The 20,939-nt window shown below is 49.2% G+C and overlaps 1 protein-coding gene across 2 annotated transcripts in view; it reads left to right on the top strand.

Annotated features, from left to right (window-relative positions):
- The first annotated feature begins 1,416 nt into the window (after window positions 1-1,416).
- LOC125454260 (carboxy-terminal domain RNA polymerase II polypeptide A small phosphatase 1-like) overlaps window positions 1,417-20,939 on the top strand; it is a 37,785-nt gene continuing 18,262 nt past the window's right edge. For both annotated transcript variants that reach the window (XM_059647579.1, XM_048534849.2), the window contains exons 1-2: window positions 1,417-2,008; window positions 19,454-19,608. In XM_059647579.1, the coding sequence (XP_059503562.1) occupies window positions 1,942-2,008; window positions 19,454-19,608 (222 nt within the window). In that variant the 5' untranslated portion in view covers window positions 1,417-1,941. The remainder of the gene's footprint in view (window positions 2,009-19,453; window positions 19,609-20,939) is intronic.

The following is a 20,939-nucleotide window of genomic DNA, read 5'->3' as shown; positions in this document are numbered from 1 at the left end:
TCCTTTAGGGAAGGAAATCTGCCATCCTTACCTGGTCTGGCCTACATGTGACTTGAGATCCAAAGTAATGTGGCTGACTTTAAACTGCCCTCTGGGCAATTAGGGATGGGCAATAGATGCTGGCCCAGCCACTGACATGCACACCCTGTGAATGAAGAAAAATCCACTAAAAATCTTGTCTACATGAATAAGGTTACCTTTCATTCTTCTACTTTCCAAAAATTACTGACCCTATCTACTCAGCCCCTCCTCATGAGACAGTTCCTCCATACCTGGGATCAGCCTGGTGAATGCTTCCATTGCCAGTGCTAATCACTTTGTTAGATATGAATCCTGGTGACAAACTGTGCACAGCAAGCTTCTAAAAACAGGAATAACCCAAGTATCCATATCGCAGTGATGCTGATTGATGGGTAATTATTGGTCAGGTCACGAGAGAAAAATCACCCTCTCTTCAAATTAGTGGCTAAGGGGTCTCTCTCTCTCACCCACTGAGAGAGCAAATTAGTTTAATGTTGCCTTTAAAAGACAGCATCCCTGACTGCACTGGGAGTGCCTAGGTATACACCATCTAAATGCAGAACTACTTCCATCTAGAAGGACAAGGGCTGCAGATATATGGGAACACCGCCCCCTGCAAGTTCCCCTCCAAGTCACTCACCACCCTCTCTTAGAAATATATCGCCATTCCTTCACTGCCTCTGGAAATCCTGGAATTCCCTCCCTAATGGCATTGTGAGTCAACCTACAGCACATGGACTGCAGAGGTTCAAGAAGGCAGCTCACATCACCTTCTCAAGGGGGCAGCTAGGGACGGGTAACAAATACTGGGCCTAACTATAGACACCCATAAAATCCAATCTATACAAACAAACTCCCAGTTACCAGATGAATTTTGGTGCAGAAGAGGTTTCCTCTGCTTTTCTCTGATCTGGGCCCGAGGGATCTCTTAACGCCCTCCCAGAGGGCTGAGCAGATCCTCAAATCAAGTATTCCATCTGAAGGAGGAGAGCATCTCCGACAGGGCAGCACTCCTTCAGGACTGCAGAAGAAGCGCTGTTTGCTCAAAGCACGCTGCCTGTTGAGCGAGAGAGCAACTAGGGATCAGTGAGAAACAGTTAATAATAAAAGAACGGAGAAGATGGCTCCAGGAGAATGGGGGTGCTGGAATTGTGTGTGAGCCAATACATCAGGCAAGATGGCTGAATAGTCTTTGTACGCCTTCATGGTTTTATTTTTAAATAGTAGCACCAAATGTGCACCTCTCCAAAGTACGTCTGCTTTCTGCGATTGCTGTCAGGGAACAATAATTTTTGCTGTTCCGAGCCAGCGAGCGTGCTTTGCGGACGGTCCCTAACCCTGAGGCTCCAGCGCTGCTGTTTCTAGGCTCCCCCCCATCCCCACCCCCCCCATCTATGCCAACTCCCATCAAAACAACCTCGGGGGGGAGTGTGTATGTGTATGTGTGTGTTTAAGGCTTCGAAACTTTTTGTTGTTTTTCTTGCAACACACGCAAACACTTACCGCAAAGAAAGCGGAGTTTGGGGAAGGCGAACCTCAGAGGCGGTAGTGAGGCGAGGAAAGGAGTGAGTGTGAGCGAGGGAGGACGGACGGACGGACTCCACCGCCCTCGGAAGCCGAGCCTTGCGCTTGGAAAGGCGGCCGCCTACTTCAGGCTGAGTCCCTGCGCGGCGGGCCGCCTTGAAACCGAGCCTGACGATGCTTGTTAGTTTCGTGCTTCGAAACTGACGAGGAAAAGGTTTCCATGTTGAGATCGAGCTCCTGAACCCCCCCTCCCCTCTCTCTCTCTCTCTCTTTCCTTTCCCCCCCTCCCCTCCTCCATTGAAAAAAAAAGCACCTTTCTTTAAAGAAAACGGAGGGAAGGGGGGAAAGGGGAAGGGAAGAGAGGGAAAAAAATTCGTATTTCCAAAAAAAAGACTGATGGACAATATGTCTATAATCACACAAGTCAGCAAAGAGGAGCTAAGAACGCCGCTGCGAGAGAAAGGTAACGATTTCATAACGTTATATCGATGTGAGTTACATTGTATCTCCTTCCCTATTGTTGTGGTCTAAACAGAGAAACTTTGTAACAAACTCGACCGCAACATTGTAGCGATCCCTCTCTTGCCAGCGCTTGACGGACTTTTGTTTGTGTCTCCTCTCTCTCTCCGAATTGTAATTTCATGTGGTTTTGTCTTGTTTCGCTCCTTTACGTTTTTATTTTTGGGGTGCGGGTGTACTTGGGGTCAGACCAAGGGAAGGGAAGGGGCTGCTATCCTTTCTTATTGCAAGCAAAACAACAGGAAAAGAGTCTAGCCCTGTGTTTATTGAAGATGTTGTTCATCCTGTCTGTTTTCCCTCCCCTCTTTCTCGCCCACAACTAGTACCCCCCCCTCCCTAGAATTAAGGGAGGGTGGGAGAGAAAAACGCCGCCCCGTGAAGCCAAGTCTTACTTTGGGCAGGAGAGGCAGCTTCCCTCCGGACCCCGGGAGCCTTGTTTATTTTTAAAATGTCAACATTTGGAACAATGTCTCTCCCTCTCATTCAGGGTGAGGCTGATCAGGTAGGACTGTGTGGGATCTTTTTTGAGCCCCCCCCCCCCCGCCCGTTGAAGGGAGAGCGGATGTTTGTGTTGAGTGGACCTTGCCTTGGTGGGTGTGTCAGTGTTTTTTTTGAGCCCGCTGCTGTTGCTGCCGTTTCTGGGGGAAGGTGGCGGGGGGGAGCCTCGGCACAGCTACAGATTGCAGAACCCGCCTCCCAGTCACAACCAGCTCCACTTTCCAAAATACACATCTGCCCGCTCTGCTCTGTTTTCAGCCGGGAATCCCCTGAGCTCTGTGTTTGCGCCTTTAACGCTCAGGGTCGCGGGCACTGCCTCTGGGAATGGGGCTTGTGGCCTCTCCAAGTGGGAAGAAAGTGGTGGGCACTGCCCCCCCCCCCCCCCCCCCCCATCCGGGAAGCTGGTGAAGGGGAGGCAGAGGGTAGGACTCTGCAGTGATGTGAATGGTCGGGAGGGGGGTGCAGTGAGGCTGGCAAATGTGCCGTGGGTACAGCCTGAAGCACAGACCAGCTCCTCTGGCAACAGCACCCTGCTCCTGCACTCCTCGTGACTTCCCAGTCACCATCGCTTGGTATTCAGCACCTGGTCTGATGCCTCGGTATTATCGGAACTGTTTTGTTTTTGCACCCAACAGCTTTTACAATGTTGTTTTTGAACCACCATATCTTCCACTGCGCTTGCTTCATGTTTAATGTGAGTAGTCGTGAGTGTCCACATGCTATGGTTCAGTCTATGCACTCAGTGCCAGGAGTGAGAGAGGGACTGCCACACTGTCAGTGGCACCATCTTTCAGGTAAACAGAGGAAGCACCTTCTCCCTGGGATGGCCAGAGAAGATCCTGTGCCCAGCTGTTTCAGAGAGCAATGGGGAAGTCCACCTAGCCCTCCCCACCCCATTTAGTGGACAAATATTCATCCCTCAAACAACATTGCTGAAGTAAGTTTATCCAATCTCTACCACTTTGCTTGTGAGAGCTTGCTGTGTGCAAACCGATCACTCTGTTTCCTGTATTTCAACACTGTTTACACTTGCAAAATGTTTCATTGGCTGTGCAGCACTGTGGGAGGTGCCATGGAAGGTGTAACAGAAATGCAAGTTCCCTACCCTAAGGAAGGGCCTGTCTCCTATTGAGGGAGTTTAGCAGGGGATCACCAGGCTGATCCTTGGCATGGCAAGATATTCCTGTCAGTAGAAATTGACAAAACTGGGCTGGCATTCTCAGAGTTTAGGGGAATGATGGGTGATCCCATAGCAACTTGCAAAAATTCTGGAAGGGGAACATGCAGGAAGGATGTTTCCCCGGGCTGGTGATTCCAGAAGCAGGAAAGGATCAGGATTAGGGCAGCTCATTTAGGAGTGAACTGTGGAGGAATCTCTTCACTCTGAGAGTGGTGAATCTTTGGACTTCCCTACCCCAGGGAGCATTGGACGCTCAGTTCTAGGTAGGTTCAAGCTTGGTAGGTTTCTCGACACTAAACACATTGAGGGATGTGGGGTTAGGCAGGATGATTGAATTAGGGTTGGACCTGGTTTGAAGAGCCGTAAGCCTGATTTATAGTCCTACTGCTCCAAAGTCAATTTTTATTTAACTTCTTGTACGTACAGCTTTTAGACAACTTCCTCAGAATATAGATAACAAAGTGTGAAGTGGATGAACACAGCAGACCAGGCAGCATCAAAGGTGTAGGAAAGCAATATCCTCTCCCTCAGCTCCCTGCCCGCTTATTTCCTGCTGCAGTGCTATGGGATGGGCTTTCTACACTGAAGGTGCTCTATAAATGCAGGCCAGCCCCTGCGGAGGCACAAGTCAGAAAGTGTGCAGAAACATTCGGGAGAGAGTGTTGGCCTCAGAGTCTCCAGCCAGAGGGTGAAGAGTAAAGTTGGTCTGACCGCTATGTAACAACCCCCGTCCTGCCAGTCGCCTCCTCTCCCCTGGTAGCTGTGAAGTTGTTTTGCATTGTGACAGAGAGGAACTGAGAATCTCTTTGATTCTGACTGTTAGTCCATGGGGTGAGTGTGTCACTGGTTGGACCAGAATCTATTGCCCCAGAGAATCTGGTGGAGAGCTGTTGCCTTGAACCGCTGCAGTCCGTGTGCTGTGGGTTGACCCACAGTGTCCTAAAGGAGGCAATGCCAAGATCTTGGCCCAGTGACAGTGAAGGAACAGCGATATATGTCCAAGTCAGGATGGCGAGTGGCTCGGAGGGGAACTTCCAGGGGGTGGTGTTTCCATGTATCTGCTGCTCCCTGCAGGGTGCAGAAGGCTGTCTTGGCCTGAGGCTGGTGTGGCAGTTTTTGCTGAATGGCCTGTTAACTGTAGAGTTTGTACACGTCACAGATGCACAACAGGGTGATTAGAAGGTGCTAATCTGTGTCCACCAAAGATCAGAGACTATTCTGCTTTTGCAGTTACTATAAGGAGATCTATCCACGGTGCTCTGTGTCGTCTGCACGGTTTACTGATCCAGTCCCGATAGCACATCCTGAAGGGCCAACGTGGAGGAGGGCAATGCACTCTCAGGGACGGTTATCAACAACTGCAAACTGTTGGGAAATACTGTAATCTGATAAAGGCACAACAGAGTGAAGAAGTTTAAGTCTCATTCCCAGTGACAGACCTGTCCCTCTAGGACTGTACCCCAGTGTTATACAGGGACAGACCCGTCCCCACCGGTACTGTACCCCAGTGTTATACAGTGACAGACCTGTCCCCACCGGCACTGTACCCCAGTGTTATACAGTGACAGACCTGTCCCCACCGGTACTGTCCCCCACTGTTATACAGTGACAGACCTGTCCCCACTGGTACTGTACCCCAGTGTTATACAGTGACAGACCTGTCCCCACCGGTACTGTACCCCAGTGTTATACAGTGACAGACCTGTCCCCACCGGTACTGTACCCCAGTGTTATACAGTGACAGACCTGTCCCCACCGGTACTGCACTCCAGTGTTATACAGCGACAGACCTGTCCCCCACCGGTACTGTACCCCAGTGTTATACAGTGACACCCCAGCCCCCACCGGTACTGTACCCCAGTGTCATTCAGTGACAGACAGTACAAAAATGTGTTGCTATCCTGGCAGAGCTCAAACAAGACATGAAAAAATTGAAAATGCAGATTCAGCCCAGAACGTTCCTGCACACTGTTCTGCATGGTAAGGCCACATTTGGAATTTGGCTTATAATTCTTGTTGCCCTTGTAAAGGAAAGTTGTTGCTAAACTTGAGAGGGTGCAGAAAGAGATTTATAATGATGTTGCTGGCACTGTAGGCTTTGAATTATAGGCTGGGGCTTTTCTTCCTGGTCCATTGGAGACTGAGGAATGACCCTGTAGATGTTTATAATTTTTTAAGGGTATAGGTTGGTTGGCTCACCGAGCTGGTTTGTAGTTCTGCAGACGTTTTGTTACCGTGCTTGGTAACATCCTCAGTGAGGCGTCGGTGTGTTTTCCCGCCTGATTTTTAAACTCTGGGGTCCGTTGCGTTGGATTTCCTCATGCCCGGGTTTCCTCTGTACTGGAATGTATATGGGATCGAGTTCAATGTGTTTATTAATAGCATGCTTCGTGGAGTGCCATGCTTCGTGGAGTGCCATGCTTCCAGGAATTCTCATGCTTGTCTCTGCCTAAACTGTATCAGGATCTTCTTGTCCCTGTCGAAGTGGTGGTTCTCCTTGTCCATGCAGATTGAGATGAGTAAATATTGGTCGTGTCTTTTTGTAGCCAGTTGGTGCTCATGTTCTCTCGTTGTTAGTTTCCTTCCTGTTTCTCTGATGTAATGTTTCTCGCAGTCACTGCAAGGGATCTTGTAGATGACACTGGTCCTGTCCGTGGTGGAGAGTGGGTCTTTAGTTCGGGTGAGCACTTGTCATAGCATTGGCGTTGGCGTGGGCTTGTGTGCCACTCTGATGCCCAGCAGTCGTAGAAGTCTTGTGGTGAGTTCTGATGTGTCCCTGATGTAGGGTGGGGTGATGAGTGTGTTGGGCATGTGGAATCTTTCTGATGCTGTTCCTGTAGGCATCTCCTGATCCAGTTCTTTGTGTCACTCATCTCAATCCACATGGACAAGGAGAACCATGACTTCGACACCAAAATCCTGGGACAGGCTAGGCAGAGACTAGCATGAGAATTCCCGGAAGCATGGCATTCCATCATGAAGCAGGCTATTAATAAACACATTGAACTCGACCCCATAGACGTTCCACTATGGAGGAAACCCGGACTTGAGGCAATCCATCACAATGGACCCCAGAGTTTAAAAACCAGGCAGGAAAATACACCGACGTTTCATCAGAGGCTGCACTGGGGATGTTACGGAGCACAGTGACGAAATGTCTGCGGAACAACAAACCAGGTTGGAGAGCCAACCAACCTCAACACTCACACCCCAAGCTACGAATTACTCCAGAACCTTTTAAGGGCATAGATATGGTAGATAGCCATGGTCGTCTTTTTTTGAGGATGGGCGGAGTCCAAAACTAGAGGCCATAGGCTTAAGGTGAGAAGGGAAAGCTTTCAAAAGGTCCTGGAAAGCAACTCTTTTACACCTGAAGTTGGTGTGTGTATGGAACAAGCTGCCAGAGGAGGGGGTGAGTGCTGGTACAATGGCAATATTTCAAACTCATCTGGATGGGTAAATGAGTAGGAAGGTTTAGAGGGATATGAGCCAAATGTTGCCAAAAGGGACTAGTCAGATTGGGATTACAAAGTGTGGAGCTGGATGAACACAGCAGGCCAAGCAGCATCTCAGGAGCACAAAAGCTGACGTTCCGGGCCTAGACCCTTCATCAGAAAAGGGGGATGGGGAGAGGGTTCTGGAATAAATAGGGAGAGAGGGGGAGGCAGACCGAAGATGGACTTCACCAGCTTCAAAATCTCCCATTCCCCCACCGCATCCCAAAACCAGCCCAGTTCGTCCCCTCCCCCCACTGCATCCTAAAACCAGCCCAGCCTGTCTCTGCCTCCCTAACCTGTTCTTCCTCTCACCCATCTCTTCCTCCCACCCCAAGCCGCACCTCCATCTCCTACCTACTAACCTCATCCCACCTCCTTGACCTGTCCGTCTTCCCTGGATTGACCTATCCCCTCCCTACCTCCCCACCTATACTCTCCTCTCCACCTATCTTCTTTACTCTCCATCTTCGGTCCGCCTCCCCCTCTCTCCCTATTTATTCCAGTTCCCTCTCCCCATCCCCCTCTCTGCTGAAGGGACTAGGCCCGAAACATCAGCTTTTGTGCTCCTGAGATGCTGCTTGGCCTGCTGTGTTCATCCAGCCTCACATTTTATTATCTTGGATTCTCCATCTGCAGTTCCCATTATCTCAGGTCAGATTGGGATGCCTGGTCAGCGCAGATGAGTTAGACCAAAGGATCTGTTTCTGTGCTGTATAACGTCATGACCCTACAATGTTTCCCCGCCAGTACTGTCCCCCAGCGTCATACTGGGACAGACCTGTCCCTGCCCGCACTGTATTAATCAAGTCCATATGCTTCCTCCAGATCCCTCTATGGACTGGTCAGTTGGAGAATGGTGTTGTATATATTCTCCATGTTGTTTTGCTAGCTTTGCGATACCCTGCAAATTGGGTTTTCCCCAACTGGTGCTGTGTGGGGGAAACACAGCACAAAACAGTCATTGCTAGTTCATCTCTCTACGCTGATCAATGTAACATTGCGTGTGTTTCTGTGTAAACATACAAAACAATAGTTGTGAGTGTTTGATTCCTTACAGAGTCAGGGAGATTTGTTAGTTCTCTGTGTGTTTGCAAGGGCTCCGTGGGTAATTTGGTACTGATGGAGAGGGACCAGTCTCTGTGGCCCGTCAGTTTTTCGTCTCCTTTTCACCCTTATGGTTGGGCATTACACATTGTGTGAGAGAAAACAACATTCAGAGTGCCTCTTTGTATCAGTCCTGGCCCTGAGTGGCCTATCCTATGCAGACTAAATGACAGCAAATTGGCCACAGGAGATGAGTTGAAAGTGATGGCATGTTGTTAACTTTTTTAAAAACCAATTAAGATTTCTTTATACTCCTGAGAGTGTTTGATGGATGTAATGGAGTTGGTTATATAGAGTGAGCTTTGTCTAACTCCGTGCTGTACCTATGCTGGGATTGTTAGATGAGAGCATGTTGAGGAAGCCTTATTTTCGTTTTAAAATTGGGCAGGTAACAGTGAATTTGGATAAGGGTCTATTTTTCAGGTTGGCGCTGGGGTTCCACAGGGATCAGTGCTGGGCCTGCAAATGTTTACAATATGTATTAACAACTTGGAGGAAGGAAGTGAATGCACCACAGCCAAACTTGCAGAAAACACAAAAATAGAGGGGAAGGCAGGCTGAGAGACAGATGCAAACAGTTTTATGGATAGGTTAAATAAGTGAACAGATGGAGTATAATGTGGGAAATTGTGAAGTTGTTCATTTTGGAAGGGAGAACAAAACACTAAAATGTTATTTAATGGGAGAGAAACTGCAGAAAGCTGCTTCACAGAAGGACTGGATGGAGGAGCACAAAACACAGAAAGCTAGAACACGGGCAGCTGGGAATCAGGAAGGGGAATGGAATGATGGCCCGTATTTCAAGAGGGTTGGAGTAGGGAAGTCTTACAGCAACTGCACAGGGTTCTGGGGAGACCACATCTGGAGCACTGTGAGATGTTTTAGCTCCTATAGGTATTATTTCATTGGAGCAGTTCAGAGAAAGTTCATTAGGATGATCCCTGGTGTGGAGAGTTTGCTTTGTAAGCAAGGACTAAACAGGTTGGGACTCTACTCCCTGAAGGTTAGAAGGATGAGAGGTGATCTCATTGAAGGGTGCAGGATTCTTAAAGGGCTCAACAGGATAGATGCTGAGAGGATGTTGCCCCTTGTGGGCAGGTCTAGGACCAGAGGGCACAATCTCAGAATAAAGGGGCAGCGATTTAAGACTGAGTTGGAGAGGAATTTCTTCTGTCTGAAGGTAGTGAGCCTTTGGAACTCCTTCCCACAGAGAGCTGTGGGGGCAGAGTCCTTGTGTATATTTAAGGCTGAGATAGATTCTTGATCCATCAGGGAATCAAGGATTGAGGGGAAAGGGGGAGGAAAGTGAACGTGAGGCATGTCGGATCAGCCATGATCCAATTGAATGGTGGAACAAGCTTAAGGGGCTGAATGGCCTACTCCTGTTCCTATCCCTTATTGCCTAAAAGGGAGCTTTATTCTGTATCTAACTCTGTGCTGATGCTGTCCTGTAAGTGTTTGAAGGTGGTAGAGTAGATGTAGCTTTACATATTGTTTAGAAAAGTAGAGGAAGCATTACTTTCTGTTTTAATAATAGTGGATTGAGCTTTACTCTGTATCTAACCCTGTGCTGTCCCTGTTCTGGGAGTGTTTGATAGGGATAGTGCTGATGGCACGAACATAAGTGGAGAGATGGGTTAGTGTTGAGGAAGTAGGGAGGCTGTAGAAGGACTTGGACAGGCCTGGAGAGTGGGCAAAGAAGTGGCAGATGGAAAACAAGTGGGAAAGTGTGAGGTTATACTTTTCTAAAAAAGAATAGGGCCATAAATTATTGCCTAGGTACAGAGAAGCTTTGGAAATCTGAAGCACAGAGGGACTTTTGAATCTTAGTTCAGGATTCTAAGGTTAGTATGCAGGTTCAATTGGCAGTTAGGATGGCAAATGTAATGTTAAGTGTTCAAGTTGTGGCTTGGTTTGCTGAGCTGGCTGGGTTTTCAGGCAAACACTTCACCTCCCTTCTAGGTGGAATTGTCAGTGCTGTGTAGCCTCTGATGAAGTGCTGTTGTTCTGTCCCGTTCCGAGTTTATATGGTCCGGTCTACAATGGGAAGTAGTCTTGTTTCTGGTTTTGTACCGTAGTGATATGCAGATGTGGTCTATTTCAACATGTTTGCTCATTGCATTCAGCAATTCCCGTGCTTGCTTTCGTTTTGCTGCTCCTAGTACTGCCACTTTGTGTCTTGGTGTTGGGGATTTACATATACGTATTTAATCAATTATAACCTTCTAACTGGTTAAAGATTTAAGTGTTTTAGGTTTGTTTAGCACATTCTCAGCACTGGTGTGACCCTTTGACCTTTTACTTATAAATTCTGTATTGGATACAACCTCTCTCACTAACACCTGGGTGTAAGACTCCACAAGCGTGTGTTTTCGAATAAACCTGTTGGACTATAAGCTGGTGTAGTGTGATTTCTGACCTTGTCCACCCCAGTCCGACATCAGCTCCACATCAGAGTGTTAAAGGGCATTAGTGATCTAGTTGATGTCCTATGTCGGTGCGTATTGAAACGAGGGGGAGTTAGTGTTCATGGATTGTGGTGGAGAGTTTCCTGTCTGTCCTGTGTAGTGTTTCTCACAGTTGCTGCATGATATGTTGTATATCATATTTATCCTGCTCATTGTGGGTATGGGTTCTTTTGCCTTTGAGAGTAGCTGGTGAAGTGTGACTGTTGATTTTGTGTGCTAGCCTTATTCCAAGATGTCGTGGGAGGCTTGTAGTCAGTTCTGATATGTTTCTAACATAGGGTAGGCTGGCCAGGGTGTTGGGGTATACAGTGTCCCCTTGGTGTTTGATTGGTGGGCAGAGCTGTTGGGGTATCCATTGTTTGTGAAGACTCTGTTCAGGGGTTCCCCTTCATTTTTGCTCAAATCTAGGGTATCGCAGTGAGTTATTGTTTAAATGAACAGAGTCTTGATACAGCTCTGTTTGTGGACGCTGGAGTGTTTACTGTGGTAATTCAGGATTTTGTGTGTGTGTGTGTGTGTGTGTACACACACTGGTAAAGATTCACTTGTTCGTTCATTCATTTCTTCCACCATTACATTTCAAGATGGGAGCTCTCTTCTTCCCAGGTGAACTCGATCCCAGTGAACATGCTATAATAGGATGGTGTGTTTCTTCTTCCTTTGCTTGGCTAATGATCACAAAGGTATTGTCCACGTACCTGGCCCATAGTTTAGGCTGCATCTGGGCGGGGGCTGTGTGATCCACTCTTTACATAACAGCTCCCACTATGAGCCCCGAGGTGGGTGAACCCATGCGGTTCCTATACTTGGCCATTGAAAATGAAGTGTGTGGTAAGGTGTAGATCTAGTAATTTTAGCATCTAGACCTTGCTGACGGTTTCATTAGAAGTTTGTGTTTTCAGATTGTCCAGTAACGTGGCAAGTGTCTCCTTTGCTAAATTCAGAGCAGGACAGAACCACAGCGCCTCAACAGAGGCTACACGGCACTGACAGTGTCATCTGGAAGGGAGGCAAAATATTTGTTTGAAAACTAGATAACAAAGTGTAGATAGAGCTGGATGAACACAGCAGGCCAAGCAGCATCTTAGGAGCAGGAAAGCTGACGTTTCAGGCCTAGACCCTTCATCAGAAATGGGGGAGGGGAAGAGGGTTCTGAAATAAGTAGGGAGAGAGGGGAAGGTGGATCAAAGATGGATAGAGGAGAAGATAGGTGGAGAGGAGACAAGACAAGTTAGAGGCAGGGATGGAGCCAGTAAAGGTGACTGTAGGTGGGGATGGAGGGTGGGGATAAGTCAGTCCGGGGAGGATGGACAGGTCAAGGGGACGGGATGGGGTTAGTAGGTAGGAGATGGGGATGCAGCTTGAGGTGGGAGGAAGGGATAGGTGAGAGGAAGAACAGGTTAGGGAGGCGGGGACGAGCTGGGCTGGTTTTGGGATGCAGTAGGGGGAGGGGAGATTTTGAAGCTTGTAGTCAGCTCAGTGAACCAACCGCAACCCAAGCTACAGATCTTTGTTAAAACATTAAATGTTAGCATTCACTTCAAGAGGCCTAGAATAGAAGAGCAGAGATGTACTGCTGAGGCTGTGTGGGGCTCTGGTCAGACTGAATTTGGAATATTGGGAGCAGTTTTATTCCCTGTATCTAAGGAAGGATGTACTGGCCATGGAGGGCCCCAGCGAAGGTTTACAAGAATGATCCCAGGGAGGAAGGGTTCATCATATGAGGAGTCGTTTAGGACGCTGGGGTTGTACTTGAGTTTAGAAGGAGGAGGGGGGAATCTGAAACTTAGAGAATGCTGAGAGACCTGGATAAAGTGGATGTGGAAAAGGTGTTTCCACAAGGAGGAGAGACCAGGACATGAGGGCACAGCTACAGGATGAAAGGCAGATCCTTTAGAATTGAGATGAGTTTTTTCAGCCAGGGGAGGGGGAATCTGGGGGACCCATTGCTGCAGAGGGCTGTGAGAATGAGTCATTGAGTGCCTTTAGGACAGAGAGAGAGAGTTTTTTAATTAGTAAGAGGAAGAAGGCAGGAGAATGGAGTTGAGAAATATATCATCAGCCATGATTGAATGACGGAGCAGAGCTGATGGGCTGAATGGACTTACTCTGCTCCCATCTCTTTATGTCTTATGTAGAGGGAGCTTTACTCTGTATGTAACCCTGCGCTGTCCCTGCCCTGGGGGCAGCTGATGGTGGTAATATTGAGAGTGCTGCTTAAAGTTACTGTTCAGTCTGCTTTCAATGCACCTTTTGCAACTTGTTTGACTTATGCTGCAGTGTGACAGAATGTTCTCCAGGCTTCTCCCCAGGCTCTCTCATATCACGGTTATCCACCAGGAAGGATGGGTGGGGACGAGGAAACCCAGCAGCCCCTGAGCCCAATCCCTTATCCCGTCAGATTGCTAACGGGCCTGATGGCACTGAGGCCACATCCAGCGACAATAACTTGTATGTGCCTCACACAGCAGCAAAACACCCTGATGTGCTTTGACAGTGGTGTCATCAAACACAGGGTGACACCGAACCAGAGAGACAGTGGGAGTGGAAATGCCATCTTTGAGGTGTTAACCCAAGGCCTGCCCTCTCAGGTGGGTCTCCCGTGGCTGTTGTTTGGAAGAGAAGTAGGGGCGTTGCCTTCTGTGTCCTTCAGCGAATACGGAGGGGAAGCTAATAGAATGTTATAATTGATTGCAAAGAGCAGGGGAGCTGAGGCATAAACTGGAAGGGAATTGCGGAGACCACACCCAGAGGGCTGTGTGTAACCTTGTCTAAGGATGTCACTGCATTGGAGGGCAGTTCAGAGAAGGATTACTAGGATCAGCTAGCTCAGTTGGCTAGATGGCTGGTTTGCGGTGCAGAGTGCCGTGAAGTGTGTGGGTTCAATTCCCACAGCAGCTGAGCTTACCACAAAGGACTTTCCCTCCCAGCTCCTTTCCCCTTGCCTGAGTTTAACACCGCGCCCCCCCCCCCCCCACCCCCCAACCACACCGTGGCACTGGTTGAGCAGGCCGGATGGGCCAAATGGCCAGCTCCTAATCCTGATTCATACGTTCACAGTTAATGTTAATCCCGGAACTGAAACCCCCTTGAAGCTGATTATCTGCTCGCTGCCATGTTACTTCGGTTACAGTGCAGGGTGTTAGTGTTTGAAACGAAATAAGAGCAATGTGCTGCATCTGGGCCACCCTGAAATGGTGATATACAAATGCAAGTTCCTTTGGTAAGAGTGGAGAGACATTTGGTGACTCTGTGTCAGTCTGTCTGCAGAGGGCCCCTCGCCATTCCATTGAACTCACTCATCCTGCTGTCCCCGAGGTGGGTCCGAACCCTCAGTGATGCAGAGGCCTGGGACCCAAGGGTATTCAGCCGGCAGTGTGGAAAGACGTGTATCCCATACAATCATGTCCTCACCACTGCAGTCCCTGTAGACTCCAAGTATTGCAGCATGGAAGGAGGCCATTCGGCCCATCATGTCTGTGTCTGTCATCAGACAGCCATCTACTTGAATCCCACTTGCCAGCACTGGGGTTATAACTTTGTGGGTCTCTTCTAATTAACCTGTTCAGAGAGGGTGTTGTATGTGTCTGGGGAGGGTGGGATTTGAACCTGGGTTTCCTAGTCCAGAGGTAGGAATAGTACCACTGCACTACAAGAGCACAGGCCCATCAGCTTGTACGCTGCTCGTGTGAAAAGTTTTGAAATATTGTGAAGGCTCCTGTCTCCAGCCTTTCCAGGACCTTACTGATTACACCCGGCGGTGCATCCACCCTCCCTGAGCTCCCTCCTGCCACAGCTCGATTCCTAAATTCTCGCCATTGTGTGCAGACCTGTCCCAATCTCCGTAACGTGCTCCCTCGGCCCTCCCTGATATCTCTGCACGGCCCTCTTTCTGGTTCCACGCTCACCGCCCAATTCTGCTGAGCCTCCGTTCCAGCCACGCCTCCTGCTCCCTGCTCCCAGGAATTATTGATCCCACCCCAATGTCACAGCTCACCCTCCCGCTCCTTTTGAGAGGCTGATTTATGCCAGTAACAGAGTTTTTCCATCCGTTCCAGCGTCTCCTGTTTGCTGGCAGACAGTATTTTGTCGGACTCTCCCCTCCAAACGCGGGCTGTTGCCCACCCAGGGTAACTTGGAGTCCTATTTCAGGAGAAACCCCAGCAGAGCCTCCCAACCCCATTCACCCTGGTCCCGTGCGGGGGGCTGCTGACAGTGTGCCAGCTGTCTGGCGCCGTTTATCTGGTGAGGAGCCTGGGCACAGCCACAGGACCACAGCAGAAGTTAGTGAAGGGGTGTGCGGTGTCGGGTGAACTTGGCACAGTGGGCCCTCTGCCGTTTTCTCACGGTGGGAAACCCACCTGCTGGAGCAGGGAGTACAGTCTGGCAGGGTGGGAGGGGGCATAAAGTCAGGGGAGCAGGCCATGAGTGAACATGAAGGCTTGATAACCATTAACAGGTGCACACAACCGCTTCCTGTGCAGGGAGGCAGTGAGCTGTGCCCAGCTGCCTCTGGCAAGCTGTGTAACACTTCCAGCCCATCACAGTTGCTGTGTCGATGCAATACCCCTTCGGTTTTACCGGCTGTTCTCTGGGCGTTGCTGAATCACAGTATTTACTGCCTGTCTTGGAATTTGAGCCTTCACCCTCCATGCTCAAGGTGACAGTGCAAGCAATCAGGGAGTTACACATGATGGCTACGTGAGGATAAGGCAACAGAGCCAGAAGCCGTTCGGCCTGTCCTGCTCTGCTGTCTGTTTTGAGGCGACGGTCCCATCATTTCCCCGCCCTCTTTCCCCAAATCCCTGTAAATTTCTCCTTTTCGATGGTTTCTCAAAATATCCTTTTGATTATCATTAAATCTGTTTCCTCTGCTCTTTTCAGGAAGAATTCAACAACCTTTTATCAGTGAGAATTCTGCTTCCTGTTGCCCTTTTGACAATTATCTTCTTTCTCTGACCCTCGGGTTCCTGAACACAGCCCCACCCAGCTTTAAATTGTTTTCGATCTCTTCCTGCTCCTCTCGCTCTCTCTACTCCCTACCCGCTACTCCAAGGCCAATATATCCCGGACTTAGACTTTTCTTATCATGTCATTAAAGTCTCTTCATGATTTTGAACCCTACTGTTAAATCCCTTTCATTTACCTTCTCTTTGTAACAATACACACCTCTCATCCCAGTCCCATTCTGATAAAGCTCCCTCTGTCTCCCCTCTCTAAAGCCTTCCTGCAGTTGAAGCCTAATTAATTTTTAAATATAAAGCTTTAAAACATTAAACTCTCAGCACAGGAATACGCCCTTCAGCCCATGATGTGCCAAACATGACACCAAATTAAACTGATCCCTTCTGCCTGTCCTTGGTCCACATCCCTCCATATTCAAGCCCTCATCTAAAAGTCCCTAAAAATGCCCCAATCGTATCTGCCTCCACCGCCCCAGCAGTGCGTTCCACACTCCTCCTACTCTATCTGCTTTTTAAAAATAACCTCACCCCTCACATCTCTTTAAACTTGCCCCTCTCGCCTTAGATGCATGCCCACCTGTTTTAGACGTTTCAAGCCTGGGAAAAAGATTCTGACCGTCAACCCTATCTATGCAACTCATAATTTTATAGACTTCAGTCAAGTCTCCCCTCAGCCTCTGCTGCTCTAGAGAAAACAACCTGAGTTTTTCTAGCTTCTCCTTCTTGCTCGTACTCTCTAGTCCAGGCAGCAACCCGGTAAACCTCTTCTGCACCCTCTCCAAAGCCCCCACATCCTTCCTGTAATGTGGTGAACACAATTCTCTTAAGTATGTCTTATAAAGCTGCAACATGACATCCTGATCCTTGTAGTCAATTCCTTGACCAATAGAGGGAAGCATGCCGTATGCCTTCCTTACCACCCTATTTACTCGCATGGCTGCTTTCAGGGAGCTGTGAACTTGAACCCCAAGATCCTTCTGTACATCAATGCTGCTCAGGGCCCTGCCATTAACTGTCACTTCCTTGCTTTTGGCCTCCATGCTGTACAAATGGTATGAAGAATAACGTTTTTCAAAAATATGTTTTGTCTGTAAAATTTAAGAAAAATTACAAAAATATTTCAACTTGTATCATATAATATTTGCAATTGCGTCACTGAAACAGACCCTTCGGTCCAACCAGTCTGTGCTGACCATGTTCCAAAACTAAACTAGTCCCACATGCCTGCATTTGGCCCATATCCCTCCAAACCGTTCCTATTCATGAACTTTTCCAGGTGCCTTTTAAATGTTGTAACTGTACCAGCCTCCTCCACTTCCTGAAAAAGTTCAGGCCACGCACGAACCACTCTCTGCGTAAAACAATTGTCCCTCCACAGTCCTTTTTCTAAATCTTTCTCCTCTCCCCTTGAAAATATACCCGCTAATTTTGAACTCCCCCCATCCTAGGGACGAGACCATTATCCATACCCATCATGATTTTATAAACCTCAATAAGGTCACCCCTCACCCTCCTACGCACCAGTGAAAAAAGTCCCAGCCTTCCTGTCTATTTTTATATCACAAACCCTCCAGCCCTGGCAACATCCTGGTGAATCTTTTCTGAACTCTGTTCTGTTTAATAACATCCTTCCTCTAGCAGGGTGACCAGAATTGTACACTGTGCTCCAGAAGAGGGCCTCACTAATGTTCTGTAGTATGTGACTTGTTCAGTGATTGTAATGGAGTTTAATATTGACAGATTCTGTCAGCTATACAGCCTGAGGGGGGGGAAGCAATTCAGGCAGAGCCAAACTTTGGGGGGGGCGGGTGGGGCAGATATTTTAGTCTAACCACCACTTCATTTTCTGATGTGCCTCACAAGCGCCTTTAACACTCCTGTTTCACAGTAGAGATAACTAGGTGCAGAGCTGGCCAAACGCAGCAGACCAAGCAGCATCAGAGGAGCAGGAAGGCTGACGTTTCAGGACATTGTTTGTAAAGCACACGGCCCATGGACCTTGACACAGTTCCCAGGCTGTAGTGTGTGTCTCAGCACGTAGGCCTGGAACCTGTCCCGTCCTGTCTTGTGCCTTTCCCTGCCCCTGCGCCCCATTAGTTCCCTCTAGCTTGCTTTGTATCGAGCCGTGGTCAGAGAGTGAGGGGGTGGGGTAGAGGCCCCAGTGTGACACCAGTTTCTGCAAAGTCAGGGGATCAAAGGCCCAACCTGTTGAATATGCACAGAGTCCACTGTGCCTCAGGTCGGGCTGACACAGCGGTCATCGCCCAGGTTAGAACAAACACTCGAGTCAAGCCCCATTACTGTGCCCCCCCCACTCCAAACAGCCCACCACCTTTGTGAACAAATCGTTCTGTAATGAGGAGAGGGGAGAGGCTGTCACCTGACGCTGTGGACTAGACTGAGGGTCTTCACATCATGGAGTCATCCTTCCGCTCCCGTCCCACCTTGCCAGGGAGTAACATTGAATGCGCTGGCCTCTCTCCACCAAAATGTCTGTTTTTATTTGGTGGGGGGAGTGCATGAGGCGAGGTGAGGCATGGTGGCTGGGTGTAGATTTACAATGCCAGCCTGATACAGTGAGTAAAGGACGGGGAATAATGAAGGGCAGGGAGCTACATAGGCCAGTGCTGGAAGGTGAGGACGTTCATTGGTATAGCACCTCTCGGGTGCTTTGCTGCCAATCTTCAATGTGAGAGAGCCACTGTTCGCACCAGTCAGGTCCCACAGCTCCGTGAGAGACTAACCCTGCTCTTGTCTGATGTTTGTCGATAGATGGGCTTTGACTTCAGGACCGTGGGGAGAACATTTCCCTGTTTGCCTTCACCTTGGGGTCTTTCAGGCCCACTGGAGCCTGTGGCTCTGGCATTGTTTTAACAGCTCATCTGAAACTGGCCCCAACCCCAGGCAGTGGCGCATTGTCTCAGTGCCAGCCTGGAATGTGTGCCTATGTCTATGGGCCTGGGTTGAACCCTCAGAGGAGCTAGGTGTGTCACCCAGTAGGCACAGTTGACAGTGCCTCGGGTGAGGGGAATGACCAAAAGTTTAGTCCTCCAAACTGGGCTATTTTGGCTTTTTAAAAAAAGGGAAGCTTTGCATTTATAATGTGCTTTTCAGACCTTCTCAGCACCTCAAGCACTTTACAATTGGTGTATTTGTGTTGTCGCTGATGTGTTGCAGATTGACCTGTAGGGGCAGTGTTTTGTTCTCGGGATTACAGAACCAAGGGTCACAGTCTAAGGACACGGGGAGACCATTTAAGGACTGAGATGGGGAGAAATGCCTTCACCCAGAGGGTGGAGAGCCTGTGGCATTCTCTGCTGCAGGAAGGCGTCGAGGCTAAAACATTGAATGTTTTCAAGAAGGAGCTAGCTGCAGTTTTTTGGGCCAAAGGGATCAGTGGGTGTGGGGAGAAAGTGGGAACAGGTGACTGAGTTGGATGAACAGCCTTGATCGTGTTGAAAGATGGAACAGGCTCGATGGGCCAAATGGCCTACTCTTGCTCCTGTTTTCTACATTTGCTAATTGTGATGCACTCTGGACAAAGTGGGCCTGTTGACCAGCAGTGCCACAGATCCCCACCGGGGGCACCGTACGTTCAGACGATCTGTCCTTGCTGTATTTGAGAATGGCTGCCATTCCCACCTCTCTAACTCCGGGAATTTCTCTGCCCTCTGCCAGGTCGCCTGTCCATCTCCAGCAAGAAACTGCGGCAGCGCGGTATCCTCCGCACGATCTTCTGCTGCCTCGCACACGGTGAGGATGACGGTGAGCAGGCCCTCAGCAACAGAAACAACACATCACAGCTACCCGGGAGCAAGAACAGCACCACCCAGGTATGGTGAGGGGAGGGCTGGTGGGGGAGTGCGTGCCCACCCCTGGGGGGGCACGGTAGCGGCCTTGATGGGGGTGCGGTGTAAATTGGTTAGTGAGCTACTTACCCGACCCCACAGGCTCAGATACAACTGAATTGAAGCCCTCTGAGGGCCTGGGTAGGAGTGGGGAGGAGATTGTGGGGTGGACAGGAAGAGGGCCGTGGGTGGAGGCATCTGTGGAGGGTGGGGTGCGTAGCAAGAGGGAGAGTAGCAGAAGGGTACGGATAGGACGGTAATAGAGGGGCGGGGATTGGGGGATGAGGGAGCGAAGCAGGAAGGGAAAGGACATTAAAGATGGAATGGGATGGGACCAATGGGGAGGTGGTGGGGGGGATAAAGATATGACACTCACTCTCCTTCTTACTTGGAGAGAAATCCCAGGGAACACAGCTCTGGAAAATCCATCCCTGACTCCCCACTGTGACGGGAACATGGTCCCGGAGGTTACCTGGAGCACGGGGGATCGCCGTGGAAGCATTAAATTTTCAAAATGTTGCGGGTGAGCGTTGTCTCAGTAGGGATCAGAGAGCCTGTACCCAGCCCCACATTCCCATGGCTCACTGCTCCCTGGAGCAAAGGCAGTGTTCCCAGACTATCCCGCTTCTCTGAGCGGTCATCCCCGTGATTCCTGGTTATCCTTAATCTGGCACAATCCTTCAACATTCCCTGATGCCTTAAATTCGTGACTTGACCTCAGTGAGTTTGCCTCTGGCTGGGTCTGAAGCAGAATAAACAGTATCAAGCTTTGAGGCTTTATAAAGCTCTAGTTAGGCCCCATTTAGAATACTGTGTCCAATTTTGGGCCCCACACCTCAGGAAGGACATACTAGCCCTGGAGCGTGTCCAGCGGAGATTCACACGGATGATCCCTGGAATGGTAGGTTTAACGTATGATGAACGGCTAAGGATCCTGGGATTGTACTCATTAGAGTTTAGAAGGTTGAGGGGAGATCTAATAGAAACTTACAAGATAATGTATGGTTTAGAAGGGGTGGACGCTAGGAAGTTGTTTCTGTTAGGCGGGGAGACTAGGACCCGTGGGCACAGCCTTAAAATTAGAGGGGGTAAATTTAAAACTGAAATGAGACGACATTTCTTCAGCTAGAGAGTGGTGGGCTTGTGGAATTCATTGCCACGGAGTGCAGTGGAGGCCGGGACGTTGGATGCCTTCAAGGCAGAGATCAACAAATTCTTTATCTCAGAAGGAATCAAGGGCTACGGGGAGAGTGCAGGGAAGTGGAGTTGAAATGCCCATCAGCCATGATTTAAATGGTGGCGTGGACTTGATGGGC

The sequence above is a fragment of the Stegostoma tigrinum genome, chromosome 7 (genome assembly GCF_030684315.1).
Source record: "Stegostoma tigrinum isolate sSteTig4 chromosome 7, sSteTig4.hap1, whole genome shotgun sequence".
Taxonomy (NCBI): Eukaryota; Metazoa; Chordata; class Chondrichthyes; order Orectolobiformes; family Stegostomatidae; genus Stegostoma; species Stegostoma tigrinum.
Note: the sequence above shows the minus strand (reverse complement) of the source record. Positions and strands in the feature narration are given on the sequence as shown.